The 22,649-nt window shown below is 46.2% G+C and overlaps 1 protein-coding gene across 2 annotated transcripts in view; it reads left to right on the top strand.

Moving 5' to 3' along the window:
- Positions 1-22,649, top strand: part of LOC135508233 (signal-induced proliferation-associated 1-like protein 1) — a 69,796-nt gene that overhangs the window by 35,705 nt on the left and 11,442 nt on the right. For both annotated transcript variants that reach the window (XM_064928281.1, XM_064928280.1), the window contains exons 2-10: positions 6,712-8,311; positions 8,543-8,673; positions 9,702-9,890; positions 10,104-10,278; positions 11,925-12,028; positions 12,193-12,350; positions 15,263-15,842; positions 20,369-20,643; positions 20,776-21,030. In XM_064928281.1, coding sequence (XP_064784353.1) covers positions 6,865-8,311; positions 8,543-8,673; positions 9,702-9,890; positions 10,104-10,278; positions 11,925-12,028; positions 12,193-12,350; positions 15,263-15,842; positions 20,369-20,643; positions 20,776-21,030 — 3,314 coding nt within the window. In that variant the 5' untranslated portion in view covers positions 6,712-6,864. The remainder of the gene's footprint in view (positions 1-6,711; positions 8,312-8,542; positions 8,674-9,701; positions 9,891-10,103; positions 10,279-11,924; positions 12,029-12,192; positions 12,351-15,262; positions 15,843-20,368; positions 20,644-20,775; positions 21,031-22,649) is intronic.

The following is a 22,649-nucleotide window of genomic DNA, read 5'->3' as shown; positions in this document are numbered from 1 at the left end:
CCTGGGGCTCTATGGGGTGTGTTTGTGTTTGTCAACAGAGCCCCAGGACCAGCTTGTTCAGGGGACTCTTCTCCAGGTTCATCTCTCTGTAGGTGATGGCTTTGTTATGGAAGGTTTGGGAATCGCTTCCTTTTAGGTGGTTGTAGAATTTAACAGCTCTTTTCTAGATTTTGATAATTAGTGGGTATCGGCCTAATGCTGCTCTGCATGCATTATTTGGTGTTCTACGTTGTACACGGAGGATATTTTTGCAGAATTCTGCATGCAGAGTCTCAATTTGGTGACTCTCTTGGTTGGTGAGCGGACCCCAGACCTCACATCCGTAAAGGACAATGGGCTCTATGACTGATTCAAGTATTTTTAGCCAAATCCTAATTGGTATGTTGAAATCTCTCTCTCTCTCTCTCTGTCTCTCTCCGCTCTCTATCGCTCCCTCCCCTAACCCCTCCTTCTCTCTCTGTCTCTTCCCGCTCTCTATCTCTCTCTCCCCTAACATCTCTCTCTCTCCCCTAACCCCTCTCTCTCTCCCTCTCTCTCCTAACCCTTCTTCCTGTCTCTCTCTCTCCCTCTCTCCCCTAACCTCTCTCTCTCCCTCTCTCCCCTAATCACTCTCCCTCTCTCCCCTAACCTCTATCCCCTAAACTCTCTCCTTCTCCCTCTCTCCCCTAACCCCCCCCCCTCTCTCTCTCTGTCTCTGTCTCTCTGTCTGTCTCTGACATTTCTGACATTCATTCACTTCTTAGTGGGCCCTACACAGTCAGGACCAGCCTCTTATCAAGGGCTTCTCTGTGCTGGAGAGGAATCCCAGTCTTCCACAGGACAGAGGGAACTTTGTACCAGCTGAGCAGGGCACTGGGAAACAGCTAGAGGTCTCCTGGACATTCCCAGACATGTTGTTGGTTCTCTCATAGGGCATAGCTTGGCCTCCATGGTGCTCAGGCCGACCAACAGGAGTGTGCCTCTCATCATTTTAAGCTGGCATCAGTGAGCCCTGGCTGTGAGTTGCCTTGGTAACTTCTACAGAATGTGCCCTCACAAGGAAATCACAAGGAAATGACCACATTTGTTTTACTTTCTACTGCAGTTTTTTCTCTGTGAGTGTGTTAGCTGTTACCGGAAGCTTTTAGAATACCTTAAAAAAGGTGCTTTTTATAATCCATTCCCCATCTCAGTGTTATGTGTCCTCGGCAGTGGTTTTGATGTTATGTACTTGGTGAACCAGTATTAGAGACCTCTCTAACGCCCAGAAAACTCTGAGTCAAACTCCCATTCACCAGCTCTGCAAGTGTTATTGTGTCAAAATACATTTGTTGATCACCAAATATACTTAAATACTTAAATATGGTTAATGTTCTTGGTAACTGGGTCTGTCTGTGTATGTGCTTCATAACACAGTAGTGAGAAATAGCAGTCTTCAACGTCAACTTTTTGTACCACTGGGAAATGGATTCATGGCTTTCCCAACTGCATAAATACATGTAGCTCTTTCCTGCAGTCAATGACCAAAAGTGGCCTATTTGGCCTCATGGGTGGAATGTTATAAATATTTTTCAGAATTTAAATGATATATATATATATATATATATATATATATATATATATATATATATTTACGACAAAGATGTTTCAATGGTTTTGTTATATTTCAGTTTTCTGTGATGTATATCAAGTGTAATATTGGGATGCAAACTCAAAATGGAATACAACTATTTTTTAATGCCATAACCATGTGTGTGAGATATATAGAGTACCTTTGTTTCAAAGTAGATTTGTGTAAGACTACCAAGAATCACTCTGTGTGGCCCTGATTTACAGAGACCCGTTCCGAATGGACCCGAGGACAGTCAGACTCGTTCCGTGGAAAAAAGACCCAAACAGACCCGTGCTGGTTCGGATCCGAGGGACCTGTTCGGATCCGAGGGACCTGTTCGGATCCGAGGGACCTGTTCAGATCCGAGGGACCTGTTCAGATCCGAGGGACCTGTTCGGATCCGAGGGACCTGTTCAGATCCGAGAGTAGAAATATAGAGTGAAAGAAACCTCTGACTGGGTGCTGCCATCGCCATCAATAAACAAGCGATATTGGCCAAATATTGAGTTGCAAGTGTCTGACACAGATTACAAGCTTGAGCAATTCTCATCACACAAACACTACATGAACAGAGGACAGGTCCAATCGGGTCCAGTCGGTAAATCAGTTTTAATATCACATACCCAACCCCCGTGGTAATTATATCAGACCCGACCAAGAGCCGAGACAAAAGTTTGGAAAAGTAAGGCTATATTACTCTAGCAGCACACAGGGCTTTGTGCCCTGGCTGGCCCATCCAGTCTTAATCTCCCCAGAGGCAGCCATGATGACATCACCGCTGTCTCTCTGTCTCAGTGGTGCAGCATAATACTCATCTGTCCTCAGGCTCATTGGAGCAGCTGGGAAGTCAGAGCCCCAATTACAGGAAGTTAACCTCACTTAGTGGACAGACTCACAGTGCCTCGACATGTCCCACAGACCTGCTAAAATAGACAACTGATGGAGAGAAGGGACTACTGTATGGGGTGGGGTGGGGAGTGTCAGTCAGTCAAGCTTCATTCACCTCTCCCTTCCACCCCGCCCAGACTAATCTGACAGTCCCATGAATTCGGGCCCTCCAAATGTCTGTCAGCAGCCAGATTTAGGCCTGTGGCTGTGTTTCGGCTGCGGTGGTTGTGTGTGTTGTGGTTCTGTTAATATGTCCGTGTGGACACTGCTCTGTGCTGCAGCAGCCAACCAGGCAGGCAGCGGGCACAAAGCTGCAGTGATTGAAATGCAGAGTGCAAACAGGACAAGGTTTCCCGTGCCACAGCGGAATACCATCCATTAGAGAAGAACACTAGCCGCAGAGCCCAGCCAGGTGATGGAGGTACTGTGAGCACAACCAACCGCAGGCTCCATTACACTATTCATTTGGAGGTTGGATTTCATAATTCATAATATGACTTCTAACAGTCAATTGTGACACTGATGTGGAATAATGAATTTATGCTATGATGGATTAAGGTGCTACTTTTGATATTTGTTTTGTTAACTGTCTGCTGCAGGAGAAAATTACAGTGTATTTTAAAATATAGACATAGAGCCTGAAATAGAGTGAGTCTGTATCTGTCTGAGCAGTATTCATGTGAGGGAATCCAGTTTGTTTGTTTAGAATGGGAATTATTTATCTTAATCTGGCTGCAAGCTTTATTCTACTTAGACTACTAGATCCAATAAGATTTGGGGCACATCAGGAGGGTGTATAATATGCACAGATTTAGGAGTTTTTGTTGTTGTCAAAAACTCCCTCGTCAACTCAACGTGCATATCAGCTCAACGGGAGGCTCAGCCTGGAGCGCTATGTACTCTCTAGAAACTGTAGTATGAGTATACGGTGCATTCTGAAAGTATTCAGACCCCTTGACTTTTTCCACATTTTGTTACATTACAACTTTATTCTAAAATGGATTCAATAGTTTCCCCCCCCCTCATCAATCTACACACAGTACCCCATGATAACAAAGCAAAAGCAGGGGTTTAGACATTTTTGCAAATGTATAAAGAAATTACAACTGAAATATCACATTTACATAAGCATTCAGACCCTTTACCCTTTACTCAGTAATTTGTTGAAGAACCGTTGGAAGTGGTTACAGCTTTGAGTCTTCTTGGGTATGATGCTACAAGCTTGTCACACCTGTGTTTAGGGAGTTTGTCTCATTCTTCTCTGCAGATCCTCTCAAGCTCTGTCAGGTTGGATGGGGAGTGTCGCAGTACAGCTATTTTCAGGTCTCTCCAGAGATGTTCGATCGGGTTCAAGTCCAGGCTCTGGCTGGGCCACTCAAGGACATTCAGAGACTTGTCCCGAAGCCACTCCTGTGTTGTCTTGGCTGTGTGCGTAGGGTCATTGTCCTGTTGGAAGGTGTCTGAGTGCTCTGGAGCAGATTTGGCAAAACGCACGAGCTGCTGGCAAAACGCACGAAAGTGCTCTTTGAATGAATGCTTACGAGCCTGCTGGTGCCTTCCATCGCTCAGTCAGACTGCTCTATCAAATCATAGACCTAGTTATAACATAATAACACACAGACATGCGAGCCTTTGGTCATTAATATGGTCGAATCCGGAAAATATAATTTAGAAAACAAAACGTTTATTATTTCAGTGAAATACGGAACCGTTCCTTATTTTATCTAACGTGTGGCATCCAAGTTTAAATATTCCTGTTACATTGCACAACCTTCAATGTTGTGTCATAATTATGTAAAATTCCAGCAAATTAGTTCGCAATGAGCCAGGCAGCCCAAACTGTTGCATATACACTGACTCTGCGTGCAATGAACGCAAGAGAAGTGACAAAATTTCACCTGGTTAATATTGCCTGCTAACCTGGATTTCTTTTAGCTAAATATGCAGGTTTAAAAATATATACTATTGACTTTAAGAAAGGCATTGATGTTTATGGTTAGGTACACGTTGGAGCAACGACAGTCCTTTTTCACGAATGCGCACTGCATCGATTATATGCAACGCAGGACACGCTAGATAAACTAGTAATATCATCAACCATGTGTAGTTCTATCTAGTGATTATAATTGATTGATTGTTTTTTATAAGATGAGTTTAATGCTTGCTAGCAACTTATGTTAGCTTCTTACTGCATTCAAGTAACAGGCAGGCTCCTCGTGAGGCAGGTGGTTAGAGCGTTGGACTAGTTAACCGTAAGGTTGCAAGATTGAATCCCCGAGCTGCCCCTGAACAAGGCAGTTAACCCACCGTTCCTAGGCCGTCATTGAAAATAAGAATGTGTTCTTGACTGACTTACCTCGTTAAATAAAGATTAAATAAAGGTGTTAAAAATGTAAAAAATTGGCTTCCAAAAATACAGATTTCCGATCGTTATGAAAACTTGAAATCGGCCCTTAATTAATCGGCCATTCTGATTAATCGGTCGACCTCTACAATGTAGTTTTGTTTTGGTTCCTAATATATTTTGTTCACAATATTATATTGGGTGCAGTGTGCAGATTGTGCTCTTTTCAGAGTGACCGTTTGACCCATCTCCCTGGGGTCACTGGCTTACAGTAGCAGCACTGATGGCACCTGGGTAATATGAACTGGTTGTGTGGAAAATGTATACATTTTTTGTGTTCAGAGGTTCTTGGTGCCAGAAGCATTTGTTTGTACTGCCTTTGATTTTCCATCAGCTTGTAATCATTTTCGACACACATTGAGGATATAACATGCTTAGAGAATGTGTTTATATTTTTGGTGTCTCTTCAGGTAAATCAATTAACGTTCAGATCAATGTCCATTTTTCCAGAATTTTTGACTGTCTGTGTATGTGTAAAGTTGACACAGATGTTTTCCTTGTATAAATGTGCCTGGCATGGATAAAGTCCATCACAGCATTGACATCCAGTGGCTAATGTAATCACAGCTTGTGTGCCGCAGGACTGACTGAGAGGAACCTTAATCTCTCCCAGTTTCTCGCTGCCAAATTGGCTCAATCTGCCAGGGAGAAACATCACTGAGTTCTTTGCTGCCACCTTTCAAAGGGCCTTTTTTGATGTGGGCTCGAGGTGTTTGATCCAGTATACTGGATCTCAGCATTTTGATTTGGTGAGTCTGCTGTCCACAGCATGTGAAGGGACTTAAGAGAGGTCAGTCGTCCAACGTCAGTGACAGAGAGTGGGAATTGAGAGCTCTGCCTCCAGCTGAACAGACTGTACTCTGTACACATTGTTTTGATAGATCGAAACCTCATGATTTTTGTAACACCTTATAAGTAATTACATAAGTATGTTTCTATTGGTTTATTGAATGACCTAATAATCTACTTTGGGAATTTATTTGAGGAATTTAATGATGAGGTTTAAGGCATCATTTTGCTCAGGTTGGAGAAACATACATATTTTTGGATTTGGCTGAACTTTCATGTTCCACCCCAGATGTTTATGCTGAAATTGGTTTGAAAAGGTTAGAGCCGTTATCTGGAATTGAACATGTCAGCAACTTCTAACTGAGTCAGAAAGCCGTCAGGCAAAAATCACATCCAAATATGACTCTGCAGGCAGGTTTGTGAAATCCAGATATCCTTTTCAATCCTGTAGAATAGAAATGTCGGCACATTTGTAATGCTGTCCTGGAGTTTCTAAAAGCAGCTAGCTGACTGACTATGTCCCCCCGGACATGTCATGAGAAAGCACATCTGGAAAACCCTGAAATGTAAAAAAAATGTTTCTTTGCAAATGCTTCCAGATACATTTTTTGTTCTGCAGCCATTTTCATACTCCCACACAGTCAGATGATTAAACTTGGAGAACATTAGCTTGCTTGCCTCAAGGCCCAGAGAGAGAGTAGGTAGTAAGACTCAGTCCAGTACTTTCCACTGTGCTGCCTGCTAGCCTGCTATAAAACCTAGGAGGATGGCGGAGGCCACACCAGTAACAGAGTACCGTACACAGCAGGCAATTAGCAGGCAGGGATCCTGTGTCATTGTGTAATTGTTTACCTATCCAGACCACATCTATATGTTTGTATTATTCAACCACAGTCAGTCAGCTTACTGTACATCCCCAACTGTTTCCTCTCTTCGCCTAGTTAGAGAAAGTTGGTGTCAATATGAAATGAGAGGCTTTGCAATTATTGTGTTTACAGTATGTTCTAATACAAAAACTCTGTTTATTTCACGGTTGTAGCCAGTTGGAGCAAGATGAGCACCCAGTGGATTGGCAGACAGACAGAGCTGTAGGGTCAGTATGGAAGCCTGAACATTGAGCAACCAGCTCCACAGTCAGCCTAGCCATGCCCTGCTGCTGAGTGCCCTGGTGACCAGCCCTGGCCTTGGCACCATGACCAGTCTGAAGCGCCCACCCATGGAGCACATCGTGGGGGGTTCTATCCCTGCCTCTGACGAGTTCTACACCCGCCACCTTCGCCTGGCTAACGGAGGGGCACGTACAGACAGCGCCCACCTTCAAGTGGGCCCGGGGGTGCCCAAAATGGGGGTGCGGGCACGGGTTGCCGAATGGCCGCCGAGGAAGGACTTGGGAGCTCTGTGGCAAGTTACCATGGAGCCAGACTCCCCAGCCCTGGCCGGAGGGGGGCAGAGCCACCTGAAACTCGGTCACCTGATGAGCCCCCAGGACTCCTCCATGCTCCGCAACATCCACAACACACTGAAGAGTAAAACCCAGGGGGCCAGCTACAGCCCAGACAGCCACTACCTGTCCCCGGGAGACTACAGAGTCCCATCCCACAGGAACACCGGCCGCATCCGCCAGCGCAGCAACAGTGACATCACCATCAGTGAGCTGGACGGTGGGTGGGACAGTGGGGAGGACTTGGGATCCTCAGGGGCCAAGTGGTCCCCTCTACACAGAGAGTATGGCAGTACCTCCTCTATAGACCAGCACGGGGCATCAGGGGAGAGTTTCTTTGAGATGCTGAAGGGCTACCAGGGAGTGAAGCCTGACCAACGCAGCCCTGCCCCAGACAGACTAGAGGATCTGCTGACTGCTGGACTCAAGCAGGCCTCAATAGAACTACATGAGGAGACTAGTGAGAACCAGGCATCCAGCAGAGTCAAGGAGAGAGAGAAGCCCCCAAAGAGACGCTCCAAGTCTGAGACAGGGGGCGAGTCTATATTCCGGAAGCTACGCAACGTGCGAGGGGAATCTGACTCGCCCCGAGCAGGGTCTGATGCTGAGGACGGCCGTTCAGACGATGGGGTCACCCCCCTCAAGCCCTGGGTCTGCCAGAGGGGCTTCTCCCACTACGACGTGCAGAGCATGATGTTTGACCTGAAAAAGGTAATCCAGAGCAGGCAGACGGCGGCAGTGAAGAGGAAGAACACCACCACGGGGGCATCTGCTGCAGCTGCAGCCTCCACCACCTCCACCGTGTCCTCCACCCAGAGCCTGGCCTATAGCTCCCCCTCTGGCAGTCAGGAGGAGCTCAGCACCGGGGCCAGGGACAGCCCCAGCATGGACTGTGGGGATGAGCAGAGCAATGAACTGCTCCTCAACTGCCCCTGTTTCTGCAACGAGATTGGGACCACCTGCAGGCGCAGGGCAGGGGGCGGTCCCACCAGACAGGGAAGTGGGGGCTCAGGGACCCTGGGAGGCGAGAACAGACTGTTTGAGTTGTCCCTCAGCTCCCACTGCACTAACGCTGGGGTGGCAGTGCTGGAGGGGCCCAAGGACAACCCCAGTGCCCTCGGTGATCGGGGCAAACACTACATCGTAGAACACGTGGACCTGGGAGCCTACTACTACAGGAAGTTCTTCTACCTTAGAGGTGAGAACATACACGATGCAGAACATACACAATGAAAATTATTCTGTTCAAACATTATACAGTACATGAAGAACTATAACACTAGAATGTAAAACATAAACAAACATTCTTACACAGCCCATCATTTAATATAGTTACCAAATTCAAGTGTATGTTTATACATAGTTGGAAAGGTTATTTTATTTCACTTTACCTCCCTTTCTCCCTATCCTCCCCCTCTCTCTCCCTCAGAACACTGGAACTACTTTGGGATGGACGAGGCTCTGGGTCCGGTGGCTGTGAGTCTGCGCAGGGAGAAACAGGAGGAGCACAAAGAGCACGGCCAGCAGTACAACTATCGGGTCATCTTCAGAACCTCAGAGGTCAGACATCTAGCCTTCTGACATTACAACCACTCTCCCTAGATCATGTCACTTATTACCTGATCAAAGATTCCCTTAGTATAAGGGTGTCAAACTCATGTTAATGACTCCTGCTAGATAGATAGAGATTTCTGTTGTTTTAAAATCATGTCACATTGATTGTCTGTAGATTTGTTTTTCTGTAGATCAGTCCCTCTCCCCTATCTTTGTCTGCCTGGTAGGTTCACATTATGTAAGAAGCCCAGAGAGCCATCAGCTGTCCTCTCGGATCAGCTCTGTGTATAGAAACTATAGGAACTGCTCTCATCCTCCGCACATCTCAATGCTACACAACCTCAAACCACTATAGAGAACCCTTCTTTTACATTTCACTTGAAAATCATGGCCACTTTTAGTTGGAAGGTCATGCTTTTTTTATGGAGTGACTGCGAAACTGCACCATTTCCTTCCCAGCTATAGATTTCAGACACCTGCCTTGGAGTGTTCAGAGATGGTTGTCTCCCCGGTTGGATGGTGGACAGGTGTGTGTGATTAGACCCTCCAGCTCTGTGAGAGACATCCCGGGACCCCAGGGCCCCAAACCTGGGGAACACTGGACGTTTGTTAGGGTCCTCTCCGAGGGGTGTGGGAGAGAAAGTTCCCCTCTGTTCCAGCTGCATATAATAGCAAATTGATTGAGTTCACTGCCACTGCTGAACACAATGCACACTCTGTGTAAACATTATGCTTCGCTGAACAACCCCCACTCCACCCTCCTCTTCCTACTTCCCCCAGGCCAAAAGTTTGATTCATAACTGAGCTTTGTTCTTTTCTGTTGCTTTATGTCAGATTCTTTTAGCTAAATAGTAATAAACTTACTCAGGAGATGTTATGGTGTTTGGGACGCAGAACTGACATGTTCATTTTGTTCCATCTTAAACAGTTTGTTCCATCTTGAAAATAAAATTCCATGAACTGGTGATTCCTGAGGCACATTCCTCCCCTTACACTTCTCTCTCTTCCTCTCCTCCTTTTATCCCTCCATCTAGTTGACCACACTCCGGGGGTCTATTCTGGAGGACGTTGTCCCCTCGTCCTCTAAGCATGGCACTACCCGCGGTCTGCCCCTGAAGGAGGTGTTGGAGCACCTGCTACCAGAGCTGGACGTGCCCTGCCTCCGCCTGGCCCTCAACACACCCAAGGTCACAGAACAGCTGATGAAACTGGACGAACAGGGGGTAGGAGGATACACACTCACATGACATAAAAAGACTCTCTGAATAGCCCTGAGTCATGCCACAGCTGTATGTTGTTAATGGGGCAGTTATCATATTTCATAGATGGCAGACCTTTAGTTGTCTCTACTATTGGCCCTAACATAACATATTCTCTGTAGTTTTGCACTGCAAAAATGTCTTAACATTATAACTCCCCCCCATCCTCCTCTCCAGTTGAGTTTCCAGGTGAAGGTGGGGGTGATGTACTGCAGGGCGGGGCAGAGCAGTGAGGAGGAGATGTACAACAATGAAATGGCGGGCCCTGCCCTGGAAGAGTTCCTACAGCTGCTAGGGGAGAGAGTCCGCCTCAAAGGCTTTACCAAGTACCGCGCCCAGCTTGACATCAAGAGTACGCTCTCTCACACACACACACACACACACACACACACACGCACACGCACACACACGCACGCAGCGTGCGTTTAAAAGAGTGATTGGTATTTTTATTTGACCAAGGATGCAGCGTGACAGGCTCCTGTGTGGGAACCTCTCTGACCTCCACCCCAGGTCTCACAGCATGAATTATGAGTCCTTATGTAGGATCTGCTTACTATCTGCTGTAGGTTGTGCTCTGCTCTGCCTTGCATGTTAGCAGCTACAGGTTTGGGGGTAATCTCTGTAATCTAGAGAGCCTTTCCTGTCCTGTCTCTCACATGTTTTATGTGCAATCCCGTTTACTTCATGTAGCTTGTCTTGTAAACCCCTCATTTCCCCTGGCTTGTCTTATCCACTATACCTGTTCCTCTGACCAACCCTTCCTCATACCCTTAGCTCTCTTTTCTCCCTCCCTCCTTTTGTGTCTGGTGTATTGAGGACTAAATCAGGTCCGCTATGGCTGGCCCACAGACTACACTACATCTTTTATATTCCTCATGAGAGCAGAGCAGGAAATGGCAGCTCGTCCCAATCATGCACTTAATTACATTTGGCTATTTTTGTCACTTCCTCTATCCATAAACTCAATGAATATGAACATTCCTATTTTGTCCATGTATTTTTGATTGTGGTGGCTGCCTGGGTAATCTGGGTACCCAGAAACTTTTCTCCTAGGGTTATGGTAGACTGATAGGGTTATGGTAGACTGATAGGGTTATGGTAGACTGATAGGGTTATGGTAGACTGATAGGGTTATGGTAGACTGATAGGGTTATGGTAGACTGATAGGGTTATGGTAGACTGATAGGGTTATGGTAGACTGATAGGGTTATGGTAGACTGATAGGGTTATGGTAGACTGATAGGGTTATGGTAGACTGATAGGGTTATGGTAGACTGATAGGGTTATGGTAGACTGATAGGGTTATGGTATAATTGTCCACTCCAATGCCTGCAGTAATGCACAAGAGGCTGTGCTATATATTTCATATAGTTACATGTGAAAGGCGTTTTGTTTAACCAACAATAGTATTGAGAGGGCTCAATCTGTATGACTACGATTATTTGTTTTTGTTTTCCTGTCACACTATCCGGGCAGACATTGATCGGTCTACGCTATCATGGCTTGTTGTTTGTGCTATGTAACAGGAGACAGTCGAGTACCAGGATCATCAACTCATTTCAGCCGCGGGCCAATTTGTTCTCGAGCGGATGGTCAGGGTGCCAGAACATAATTCCAAATCATTTGTAGACTGCAAATTGACCACAAGAAGCCCAAACAGATACAATATTTCACAAAAACATAATCATTTCAAACCTTGCTTACATTTGTATATAATCACATATACCTCTCTATTATGTGTGGGAACAGATTTCCAAATTTCAAATAACTTGGAGCTGATTTGCTGGTGTTTTTAGTCTTTTATCTCCCAATAAAATAAAATAAATAATCTTTTTTTTTCTTGGAAAAGTTTGGAGGCCAAATATTATCACCCGTGGGCCAAATTTGGCTCGCAGGCCTAAAGCACTGAGCAGATAGGTTGCTGCTGGAGGACAGAGTTGGGTTGCAGTAGCAGTACAATGGGACCTTACATTGTGGTGATCCTATCTCTTCCTCCAGCTGATTCCACTGGAACCCACTCCCTTTACACGGCCTACAGGGACTATGAGATCATGTTCCATGTGTCTACAATGCTGCCCTACACACCCAACAACAAACAACAGGTACGGAAGGGCTCTATGATATCACATAAGGAAATGACAATCAAATGACATGCATTTGGATAACATGTTATGTCATAGATGGAAGAAATTATTAATCAAGTTTAATTCAAGAAGAATAGGATATTCATTGAGATTTTGTCATTGAGATTCCTTCTGTGTTGTAGTTGCTGAGGAAGAGACACATTGGGAACGACATCGTCACCATCGTGTTCCAGGAGCCGGGAGCCCTCCCTTTCACCCCCAAGACCATCTTCTCCCACTTCCAACACGTGTTCATCATCGTCCGCGTACACAGCCCCTGCTCCGACAACACCTGCTACAGGTGAGTGTAGACCGCGGTGAAAGCGTGGTCAGACCACTAGCGACCACTAGAGGACCTGGCGGTCACAAACAACCTGGAAAGCCCCTGGTGCTTCAACATTGGTTGTTCTGAACAACTCATGCAGGTAGATAACATAAAGAGGAAGAGAACCACTGGGAGGCATGATCACAAACCCAGATCAAATGTATTGTATAACTATTAGCCCTACTCTCCTCTCCGCTCTCTCTCTGTAGCCAGGGTACTGTAGGCAGTGTATACATTTGTTTGATTATGGTTGACTAGGAGAGATCACCCCTGCAGCTGACTAGCTAATAGGATGGGCCCCTACTCTACTGTTCTCCTTACCCCCTGTGATCACAGAGCTCTGTGGCATTCTCACTCAAGCTCTCACCCCCCTACCACACACACACGCACACACACTCACTCACTTACGCACTCACTCAACCCTCATGCCTGCCACACTGCCTTGGAGCACTGGAGTCGGAGCGATCTGAAGGAGTTATCGGCATGCACATCAAGGTTTCCCTTGCTGAACGAGCGAATCAGAGGATTCTTGAGCAGCCGAGCAGTGCTCTGTCCCTCAGTGCTCACAGACCCTCCACGGGAACACTTGTACTGGCTCTGGGTCTGAGCTTAAATCTCATCAAAGTTGGGCTAATTTATTCTGAACTCTCCCCTCTCCCCTCTCCACCCACCCCCCAGCGCTGCCTGCTAAAGGTTGGATACCCTCCTCAGCTGAAGTTATTCTTTTTTAAAGGGAACATCTTTTGATTCGAAGCCAACAAGTGTCGTCGAAGAGAAGAGGCTGATTGGGAGAAATGCTGGTTTGCCTGGTTTTCCTCTTGGATGAAATGGAGAGCAGGACCCTGAAGCAGTGGAGACTCCACTCCACTCTGAGCAGCTCTCAGCTTCCAGCCGCTGGCTCAATCCCATGAATCTAATGAACATACTACAAGTTCCAAACCCTCTCTGTTCTGTTCTGCCTCCTCCAGAGAGCTGATTCGCTAGGATCCTGATTGGTTTGATGCCTGAGATGCCATTTCAAAGAGGAGTAAGAAACGCACAAGATCTAGCAACAGAACAACGGTTGGACGGCAGCATGAGCAGCTATAATTAGTTGGAGAAATATGTGTGTACCTGCAGTATTGTGATCAGACCAAATAGACAGGAGAGGATTCACTTCATGGATACTTCTTATTGTAATGCCTAGCCAAGTCAGGAGGCACTACGGAAGGCAAAGGTCGGTCTGGGGTGTGTGTGTGTGGGGGGGTCTGAGGTGTGATGCTGATGACCTGTGTGAAAAAGAGGGGTCAGTGGACAGAGGTTTTAGCATGTTCACAAACGCATACACACACACACCTGCCCTACTGTAATTGATCTCATAGTTCAATATGCATCTACTTTTTTTATTGGATCATTTATTTTGTCTTAAGTTACCGTTGCATTTTGATTGATCAGACTATATAGTAGCTTTAAATATTGATAGTGGTACAGCCTAGCGATACAGCCTAGTGATAATCTTGTGCTATCAACTGCTGTCCAAACACAGATAGATTAACTCAGCCGTATTGCATAATGATCAGAGCTTTGTTTCGAAAAATAGGGAGTAGCCTTCTCCACTCCACTCCTCTTCCCTGTAATCTGGGGCTGGCTGAGAGTGGCCGTCTCAGTGGTAGCTGGCTTGTCAGATGTGCTGAATCTATATTTATATATGCCGGCCTGGTTTAGCGAGGCTTGGGCTGTAATGTCACATGCGATCGTTATGTTGTCTGTTTAATGGACTGAGGCTTGTCATGACTCTGACATCAGCCTACCCGAGCCTGGCCTGCAGTGGGTTTCTATAGTGCTGCTGTTCAGCCTTACCTCACCATTGTTGGGTTGTATATTGATTTGGAAGCCAATCATTGTCAATTATCTGAATCAGAACTAGGTTAGTTTTCATGTGAGTAGAAAAGAAACCTGCCATGTAGCCTGCCAAAGACTGATGTATTGTCAGTGTGTGTATGGGAAATCAGGTGGTTACCAATTAATATGAGACAGTGTTTCATTTCCAGGTCTACTTCATGAATAGTAATTCAACTCTAGGAGGCCTATTGTGGAGCAACAATGGTAGTTGACTGGGAAGAATAGTAGGTGATCTAAGGAGAGCCTTGCCTATAGGAAGACTCACACCCTCCTTTAGGAAGACTCACACCCTCCTTTAGGAAGATTCACACCCTCCTTTAGGAAGACTCACACCCTCCTTTAGAAAGACTCACACCATCCTTTAGTAAGACTCACGCCCTCCTTTAGGAAGACTCACACCCTCCTTTAGTAAGACTCACACCCTCCTTTAGGAAGACTCACACCCTCCTTTAGAAAGACTCACACCCTCCTTTAGAAAGACTCACACCATCCTTTAGTAAGACTCACACCCTCCTTTAGTAAGACTCACCCTCCACCCACCCTCCTTTAGGAAGACTCACACCCTCCTTTAGTAAGACTCACGCCCTCCTTTAGAAAGACTCACACCATCCTTTAGTAAGACTCACGCCCTCCTTTAGGAAGACTCACACCCTCCTTTAGGAAGACTCACGTGAAATTGAACAATAGCCAAGGGAAAACTCTATAAGGATGTTACTCCTCTTATTTCGCAGCCTATTCTACTGTTTTCTGCACTCTAGGCCCAGTGTCACCAAACCAAATTCATTTCTGTCATGTGCAATGTGTGTAAGTTCTCCCTGAGAGGATAGGTATAAGAAATATAGTACAAGCTACATATTGCCATCTTGCTTCCTCCTATTCAATTCTCTCAGATCTAGTGCCCTGGGGATCCATTGAGATTGGGTGTAGGACTCCTTCTTTCAGTGTGCTTACTAATTAGTGACCTCTCTCTCTTTCTCTCTCTCTTTCTCTCTCTCTCCTCTCCCCAGAGTGGCTGTGACTCGTTCCAGGGATGTGCCCTCCTTTGGCCCCCCTATCCCCAAGGGTGTGACCTTCCCCAAGTCCAGCGTCTTCAGGGACTTCCTTCTGGCCAAGGTCATCAACGCTGAGAACGCCGCCCACAAGTCAGAGAAGTTCGGAGCCATGGCGACACGCACGCGACAGGAGTACCTGCGGGATCTGGCAGAACGTCACGTGACCGGCACGCCGGTTGAGCCCACAGGGAAATTCCCTTTCATCTCATTGGCTCACAAGCGGAGAGAGAGGGTTCGGCCATACAGTGGGGCAGAGCTACGGAGCCTGGGGGCGGTGACATGGCCGGTGCATGTAGAGGACCAGGTAGCCGGGGCGGAGAGGGAGTGTCTACTGGCCATCTCCAACGACTTCCTCATCCTATTGGACCAGGAGGCCAAAGCCGTGGTCTTCAACTGCGCCACGCGCGACGTCATTGGCTGGTCCTCGGGCAGCCCCGCCTCCATGAAGATCTACTATGAGCGTGGAGAGAGTGTGTCGCTGCGCTCCATCAACAACAACACGGAGGACTTTGGAGAGGTGGTCAAACGCCTAGAGGTCAGTAGCAGCACAGTTAGTCTGTGTATTATTACTGGCTGATGGCCTAAAATAATATTTCATACACCATCTGTTGTGACAATTACAGGTCTTCCAAGCTTCAAGCCATATAAGATATTTTCCTCACTAACAAATGTGTTATAATGAATACATCTCTAATCTCCACCTCTGACTATCCATTATGTTCAAAGGAGATACCGCATAGCTCTCAGCATTGTGGTGAAATAGCCAGTGTGACCTTATTTGGGGAGGTAGTTTAATCATTCACATGAGATTAGGCAAAGCCAGTTGTCTTCAATGAAAGATTAACGCTGTTTGCTAAGGCTTATTTAATGTTTGTGTTTAGTTAGTGTGTCAGTGTTGTAGCATAATATCCTGCTCTGGCTTTGTTGTGGTTGCCTGGAGCTCTACAGTACCAGTTAAAAGATTAGACACACCTACTCATTCCAGTTTTTCTTTATTTTTTAAAACTATTTTACATTGTAGAATAAGAGTGAAGACATCAAAACTATGAAATAACACATATGGAATCATGTAGTAACCAAAAAAGTGTTAAACAAATCAAAATATATTTGAGATTTGAGATTCTTCAAAATAGCCACCCGTTGCCTTGATGACAGTTTTGCACACTCTTGGCATTCTCTCAACCAGCTTCATTAGGTAGTCACCTGGAATGCATTTCAATTAACAGGTGTGCCTTGTTAAAAGTGAATTTGTGGAATTTCTTTCCTTCTTGCGTTCGAGCCAATCAGTTGTGTTTTGACAAGTTAGGGGTGGTATACAGAAGAGCCCTAGTCCATATTACGGCTATGAACAGCTCAAATAAGCAAAGACAAACGACAGTCCATCATTACTTTAAGATATGAAGGTCAGTCAATGCAGAAAATTTCAAGAACTTTCAAAGTGCAGTCGCAAAAACCATCAAGCGCTATGATGAAACTGACTCGCATGAGGACCGCCACCGGAAAGGAAGACCCAGAGTTACCTCTGCTGCAGGGGATAAGTTTATTAGAGTTACCAGCCTAAGAAATTGCAGCCCAAATAAATGCTTCACAGAGTTCAAGTAACAGACACATCTCAACAGCAACTGTTCAGAGACTGCGTGAATCATGCCTTCATGGCCGAATTGCTGCAAAGAAACCACTACAGAAGGACGGCAATAAGAAGAAGAGACTTGCTTGGGCCAAGAAACACGATCAATGGACATTAGACCGGTGGTAATAACAATCAATGGACATTAGACCGGTGGTAATCTGTCATTTGGTCTGATGAGTCCAAATTTGATATTTTTGATTCCAACCGCCGTGTCTTTGTGAGACGTAGAGAAGGTGAACGGATGTGTGGTTTCCACCGTGATGCATGGAGGAGGAGGTGTGATGGTGAGGGGGTGCATTGCTGGTGACACTGTTGGTGATGTATTTAGAATTCAAGGCATACTTAACCTGCATGGCTACAACAGCATTCTGCAACAATACGCCAACAGGACAATGACCCAAAACACACCTCCAGGCTGCGTAAGGGCTATTTGACCAAGGAGAGTGATGGAGTGCTGCACAATCACCCAACCTCAACCCAATTGAGATGGTTTGGGATGAATTGTACTGTAGAGTGAAGGAAAAGCAGCCAACAAGTGCTTAGCATATGTGGGAACTCCTTCAAGACTGTTGGAAAAGCATTCCTCATGAAGCTGGTTGAGAGAATGCCAAGAGTGAGCAAAGCTGTCATCAAGGCAAAGGGTGGCTACCTTGAAGAATCTCAAATACAAAATATATTTGAGATTTAACACCTTTTTGGTTCCTATAAGATTCCGTGTTTGTTATTCCATAGTTTTGATGTCTTCATTCTTATTCTACAATGTAGAAAATAGTACAAATAAAGAAAAACCGTTGAATGAGTAGGTGTGTCCAAACTTTTGACTGGTACTGTATATTAAGTACTTTGTTACAACCTCTTTCCACCTGACGCTGGTTCAGAACGCCAGGCAGGGTTACTATCCGTGTCTCCTTCAACACTCGCCCCAGTACACAAACACTTTAATTGAAGGGTGCTGCATCCGCTGGTGATAGATTGAATCTGTACTGGCGTGTGTCTGTGCTGGCATGTGTATCAGATCTTTGCCATGGGGCACATTTGGGGTTTTATGGTGTGCTTTACAGTAGCAGCCAACAGAGTAGTTAAGATTAAACGATTCAGACTTCAGCCAACGTTGTCTGTCTGTTGATTTCAAATAAAAGCGTGAGGTGTAGACCTGACAGTGAAATGCTTACTTACAAGCTCATAACCAACAATCCAGTTTTAAGAAAATACCTAAACAAAGTAAGAGATAAAGATAACAAATAATGAAAGACAAGCAATAAAATAACAATAGTGGGGCCGGGGGGGTGGGGGGGGTGCAAATAGTCTCGGTAGCCATTTGATTAGATGTTCAGGAGTCTTATGGCTGGGGGGTAGAAGCTGTTTAGAAGCCGCTCCGGTTCCACTTGCCGTGCGTTATTAGAGTGAACAGTCTATGACTAGGATGGCTGGAGTCTTTGACAATTTTTAGGGCCTTCCTCTGACACCGCCTGGTATAGAGGTGCTGGATGGCAGGAAGCTTGGCACCTGTGATGTACTGGGCCGTACGCACTACCCTCCTTAGTGCCTTTGGGTCGGAGCCCGAGCAATTGCCATACCAGGCAGTGATGCAACCCGTCAGAATGTTCTCGATGGTGCAGCTGTAAAACCTTTTGAGGATCTGAGGACACATGATAAATAAAGCCAAATTTTCTCCACTGAAGCCCCGTCGATGACAATGGGGGCGTGCTCAGTCCTCCTTTTCCTGTAGTCCACAATCATCTCCTTTGTCTTGATCACATTGTTGTCCTTGCACCACATGGTCAGGTCTCTGACCTCCTCCCTATAGGCTGACTCATCGTTGTCGGTGATCAGGCCTACCACTGTTGTGTCATCGGCAAACTTAATGATGGTGTTGGAGTCGTGCCTGTCCGTGCAGTCATGAGTGAACAGGGAGTACAGGAGGGGACTGAACACGCACCCCTGAGGGTCCCCTGTGTTGAGGATCAGCATGGCTGATGGGTTGTTACCTACCCTTACCACCTGGGGGCGGCCCGTCAGGAAGTCCAGGATCCAGTTGAAGAGGGAGCTGTTTAGTCCCAGGGTCCTTAGCTCAGTGATGAGCTTTGACGGCAGTATGGTGTTGAACGCTGAGCTGTAGTCAATGACTAGCATTCTCACATAGGTGTTAATTTTGTCCAAGTGTGAAAGGACAGTGTGGAGTGTGATAGAGGTTGCATCATCTGTGGATCTGTTGGGGTGGTATGCAAACTGGAGTGGGTTTAGGGTTTCTGGGATAATGGTGTTGATGTGGACTATGAGCAGCCTTTCAAAGCATTTCATGGCTACAGACGTGAGTGCTACGGGTCGATAGTCATTTAGGCAGGTTACCTTAATGTTCTTGGGCACAGGGACTATGGTGGTCACCTTGAAACATGTTGGTATTACAGCCTCAGACAGGGAGAGGTTGAACATGTCAGTGAAGACATTTGCCATTTGGTCTGCGCATACTCTGAGACCACATCCTGGTAATCCGTCTGGACTTGTGGCCTTGTGAGTGTTGACCCGTTTAAAGGTCTTACTCACATTGGCTGCAGAGAGCGTGATCACACTGTCATCCGGAACAGCTGATGTTCTCATGCATGTTTCAGTGTTACTTGCCTCGAGGCGAGCATAGAGGTTATTTAGCTTGTTTGGTAGGCTCGTGTCACTGGGCAGCTCTCGGCTGTGCTTCCCTTTGTAGTCTGTAATGGTTTGTAAGCCCTGCCACATCCGATGAGCATCAGAGACGGTGTAGTACGATTTGATCTTAGTCCTATATTGACGCTTTGCCTGTTTGATGGTTCGTCGGAGGGCATAGCGGGATTTCAAAGCTTCCGGGTTAGAGTCCCGCTCCTTGAATGTGGCCGCTCTACCCTTTAGCTCAGTGCGAATGTTGCCTGTAATCAATGGCTTTCTGGTTGGGGTATGTACGTACAGTCACTGTGGGGACGACGTCATTGATACACTTATTGATGAAGCCAGTGACTGATGTGGTGTACTCCTCAATGCTATTGGAAGAATCCCAGAATATATTCCAGTCTCTGCTAGCAAAACAGTCCTGTAGTTTAGAATTTGCTTCATCTGACCACTTTTTTATAGACCGAGTCACTTGTGCTTCCTGCTTTCATTTTTGCTTGTAAGCAGGAATAAGGAGGATAGAATTATGGTCAGATTTGCCAAAAGGAGGGCGAGGGAGAGCTTTGTACGCATCTCTGTCTGGAGTAAAGATGGTCTAGAGCTTTTTTCTCCTTTTGGTTGCACATCTAACATGCTGATAGAAATTAGGTAAACTGATTTAAGTTTCCCTGCAGGATTCTGATGTTTTGTAGTAAAAACTCTTTCCTCACTTATCCACCTCTTCCTCCTACCCCTCCTTTTCTTCCTCCTCCTCCTATTTCTCGGGCTTCTCCACCTCGCCTGTCTGTCCATAGCTTCTGACGAAGGGCAGCCAGACCACAGAGATGATCCTGAGGAGGAACGGTCTGGGCCAGCTGGGCTTCCATGTGAACTTTGAGGGCATCGTAGCGGAGGTCGAGTCCTACGGGTACGCCTGGCAGGCGGGGCTGCGCCAGGGCAGCAGGCTGGTAGAGATCTGTAAGGTGGCCGTGGCATCGCTGTCCCACGAGCAGATGATCGACCTGCTGAGGACCTCCGTCACTGTCAAGGTGGTCATCATCCCCCCGCACGAGGACTCCACCCCTCGCAGGTACAGCTTACAGACAGCCAATCATCTATCCATCAACAGATATACCCTCCATCAGTCATATCAGTAGCATGCATTTGGGTACTGGTGCAGCATTCCGGTGTTTTTAGTGTATATTTCTGTTTCCTCTCACAGAGGCTGTTCAGAGCTGTACCACATGCCCCTCGTGGACTATAAGAACCACAAGGAGGGGATGCCCTATGAGTTTAAATTCCCCTTCCGCAGCAACAACAACAACAAGTGGCCCCGCACCTCCTCCAGCCCCCAGAGCCACACCACAGCGGCGCTGGGGGGGACGCTCATCAAGGCCCCGGCTTCAGACTATCAGGACCGGGCCGGAGTCATCCCGCGCAGTGTGTCCAGCGATGGGCGCCCTCTCAACCCCAAAAGGTAAGATAGTCACCCCAGCTATTGATATGATATATAGGAGGGAAGGTGTTTAAGCCTCGTGGTGGATAGTGCTGAGCGATTTGTGATTTTTGAGGTTGGTTCGGTTTCAGTTTGGTTTTTAATAAATGCATTATGTGAGTTTGATACTGTAACAGCACAGAATAAAACAGTTGATAGCAGTGACTGCCCATTTCTATCACTTATTAGGCTCTAACCATAATTTATTCACATTACTTTACTTAAATAATATATTTTGGTTGTTTATACTACATATTTGTTTTAGTATAACGGTGTCATTATTATTAAATTAATAAAACCTCAATGAAGGTAGTGACTGCCCATTACTGCATATCACTTTTTAATAAACCATCCTTTATTCATATTACTTTAATAAAATATTTAAGTTGTGTATATTACACTTTTTTTATTTGATGACTTACTATTTAATTCCAAGTCATCTTCTTATCTCTGCTCAGACAGTAGCAGCCAGCCAGCCATCTATCTCTGTGCTCCCCAAAGAGTCATCCTTCAGGCTAGTAGGCTAGTCGAGCTGGCTAGCTGCCTGTTGTCTGACAACATCACTATTTCAGTAGTTCTTCAAACTAGACAAGGCATACCTTTAAGGCTGCTAAATAACAACTACACTACATGACCAAAAGTATGTGGACACCTGCTTGTCTAACATGTAATTCCAAAATCATGGGAATTATTATGGGGTTGGTCCCACCTTTGCTGCTACAACAGCCTCCACACTTCTGGGAAGGCTTTCCACTAGATGTTGGAACATTGCAGCGGGGACTGGCTTCCATTCAGTTACAGGAGCATTAGTGAGGTCAGGCACTGATGTTGGGCGGTTAGTTCTGGCTCGCAGTCAGCATTCTAATTCATCCCAACGGTGTTACATGGGTTTGAGGTCAGGGCTCTGTGCAGGCCAGTCAAGTTCTTCCATCCCAATTTCGACAAACCATTTCTGTATGGACCTCGCTTTGTGCATGGGGCATTGTCATGCTGAGACAGGATGCTGAGACTGTTGCCACAAAGTTGGAAGTACAGAATTGTCTAGAATGTTATTGTATGCTGTAGCGTTAAGTGTTCCCTTCACTAGAACTAAGGGGCCTAAACCGAACCATGAAAAACAGCCCCAGACCATTTTTCCTCCTCCACCAAAATTTACAGTTGGCACTATGCATTGGGGTAGGTAGCGTTCTGGCATCCAACAAACCGAGTTTCATCCGTCAGACTGCCAGATGGTGATGCGTGAATCATAACTCCAGAAAACGCGTTTTCACTGCTCCCATGTTCAATGGCGGCGAGCTTTACACCACTCCCGCTGACAGCATTGACAGTCGACCGGGGCATCTCTAGCAGGGCATACATTTGACTGACTTGTTTGAAAGGTGGCATTCTATGACGGTGCCACATTGAAAGTCACTGAGGTTTTCAGTACGGGCCATTCTGCTGCCAATGTTTTCTATGGAGATTGCATGGCTGTGTGCTCGATTTAATACAACTGTCAGCAATGGGTGTGGCTGAAACGGCCGAATCCACAAATTTGAAGGGGTGTCCATATACTTTTGTATATAGTGTAGCTAACAACCGCTCTCTATCCCGCTCCTGTC

This window comes from Oncorhynchus masou, chromosome 21, assembly GCF_036934945.1.
Source record: "Oncorhynchus masou masou isolate Uvic2021 chromosome 21, UVic_Omas_1.1, whole genome shotgun sequence".
Lineage (NCBI taxonomy): Eukaryota > Metazoa > Chordata > Actinopteri > Salmoniformes > Salmonidae > Oncorhynchus > Oncorhynchus masou.
This window is presented reverse-complemented; position numbering and strand designations above follow the sequence as displayed.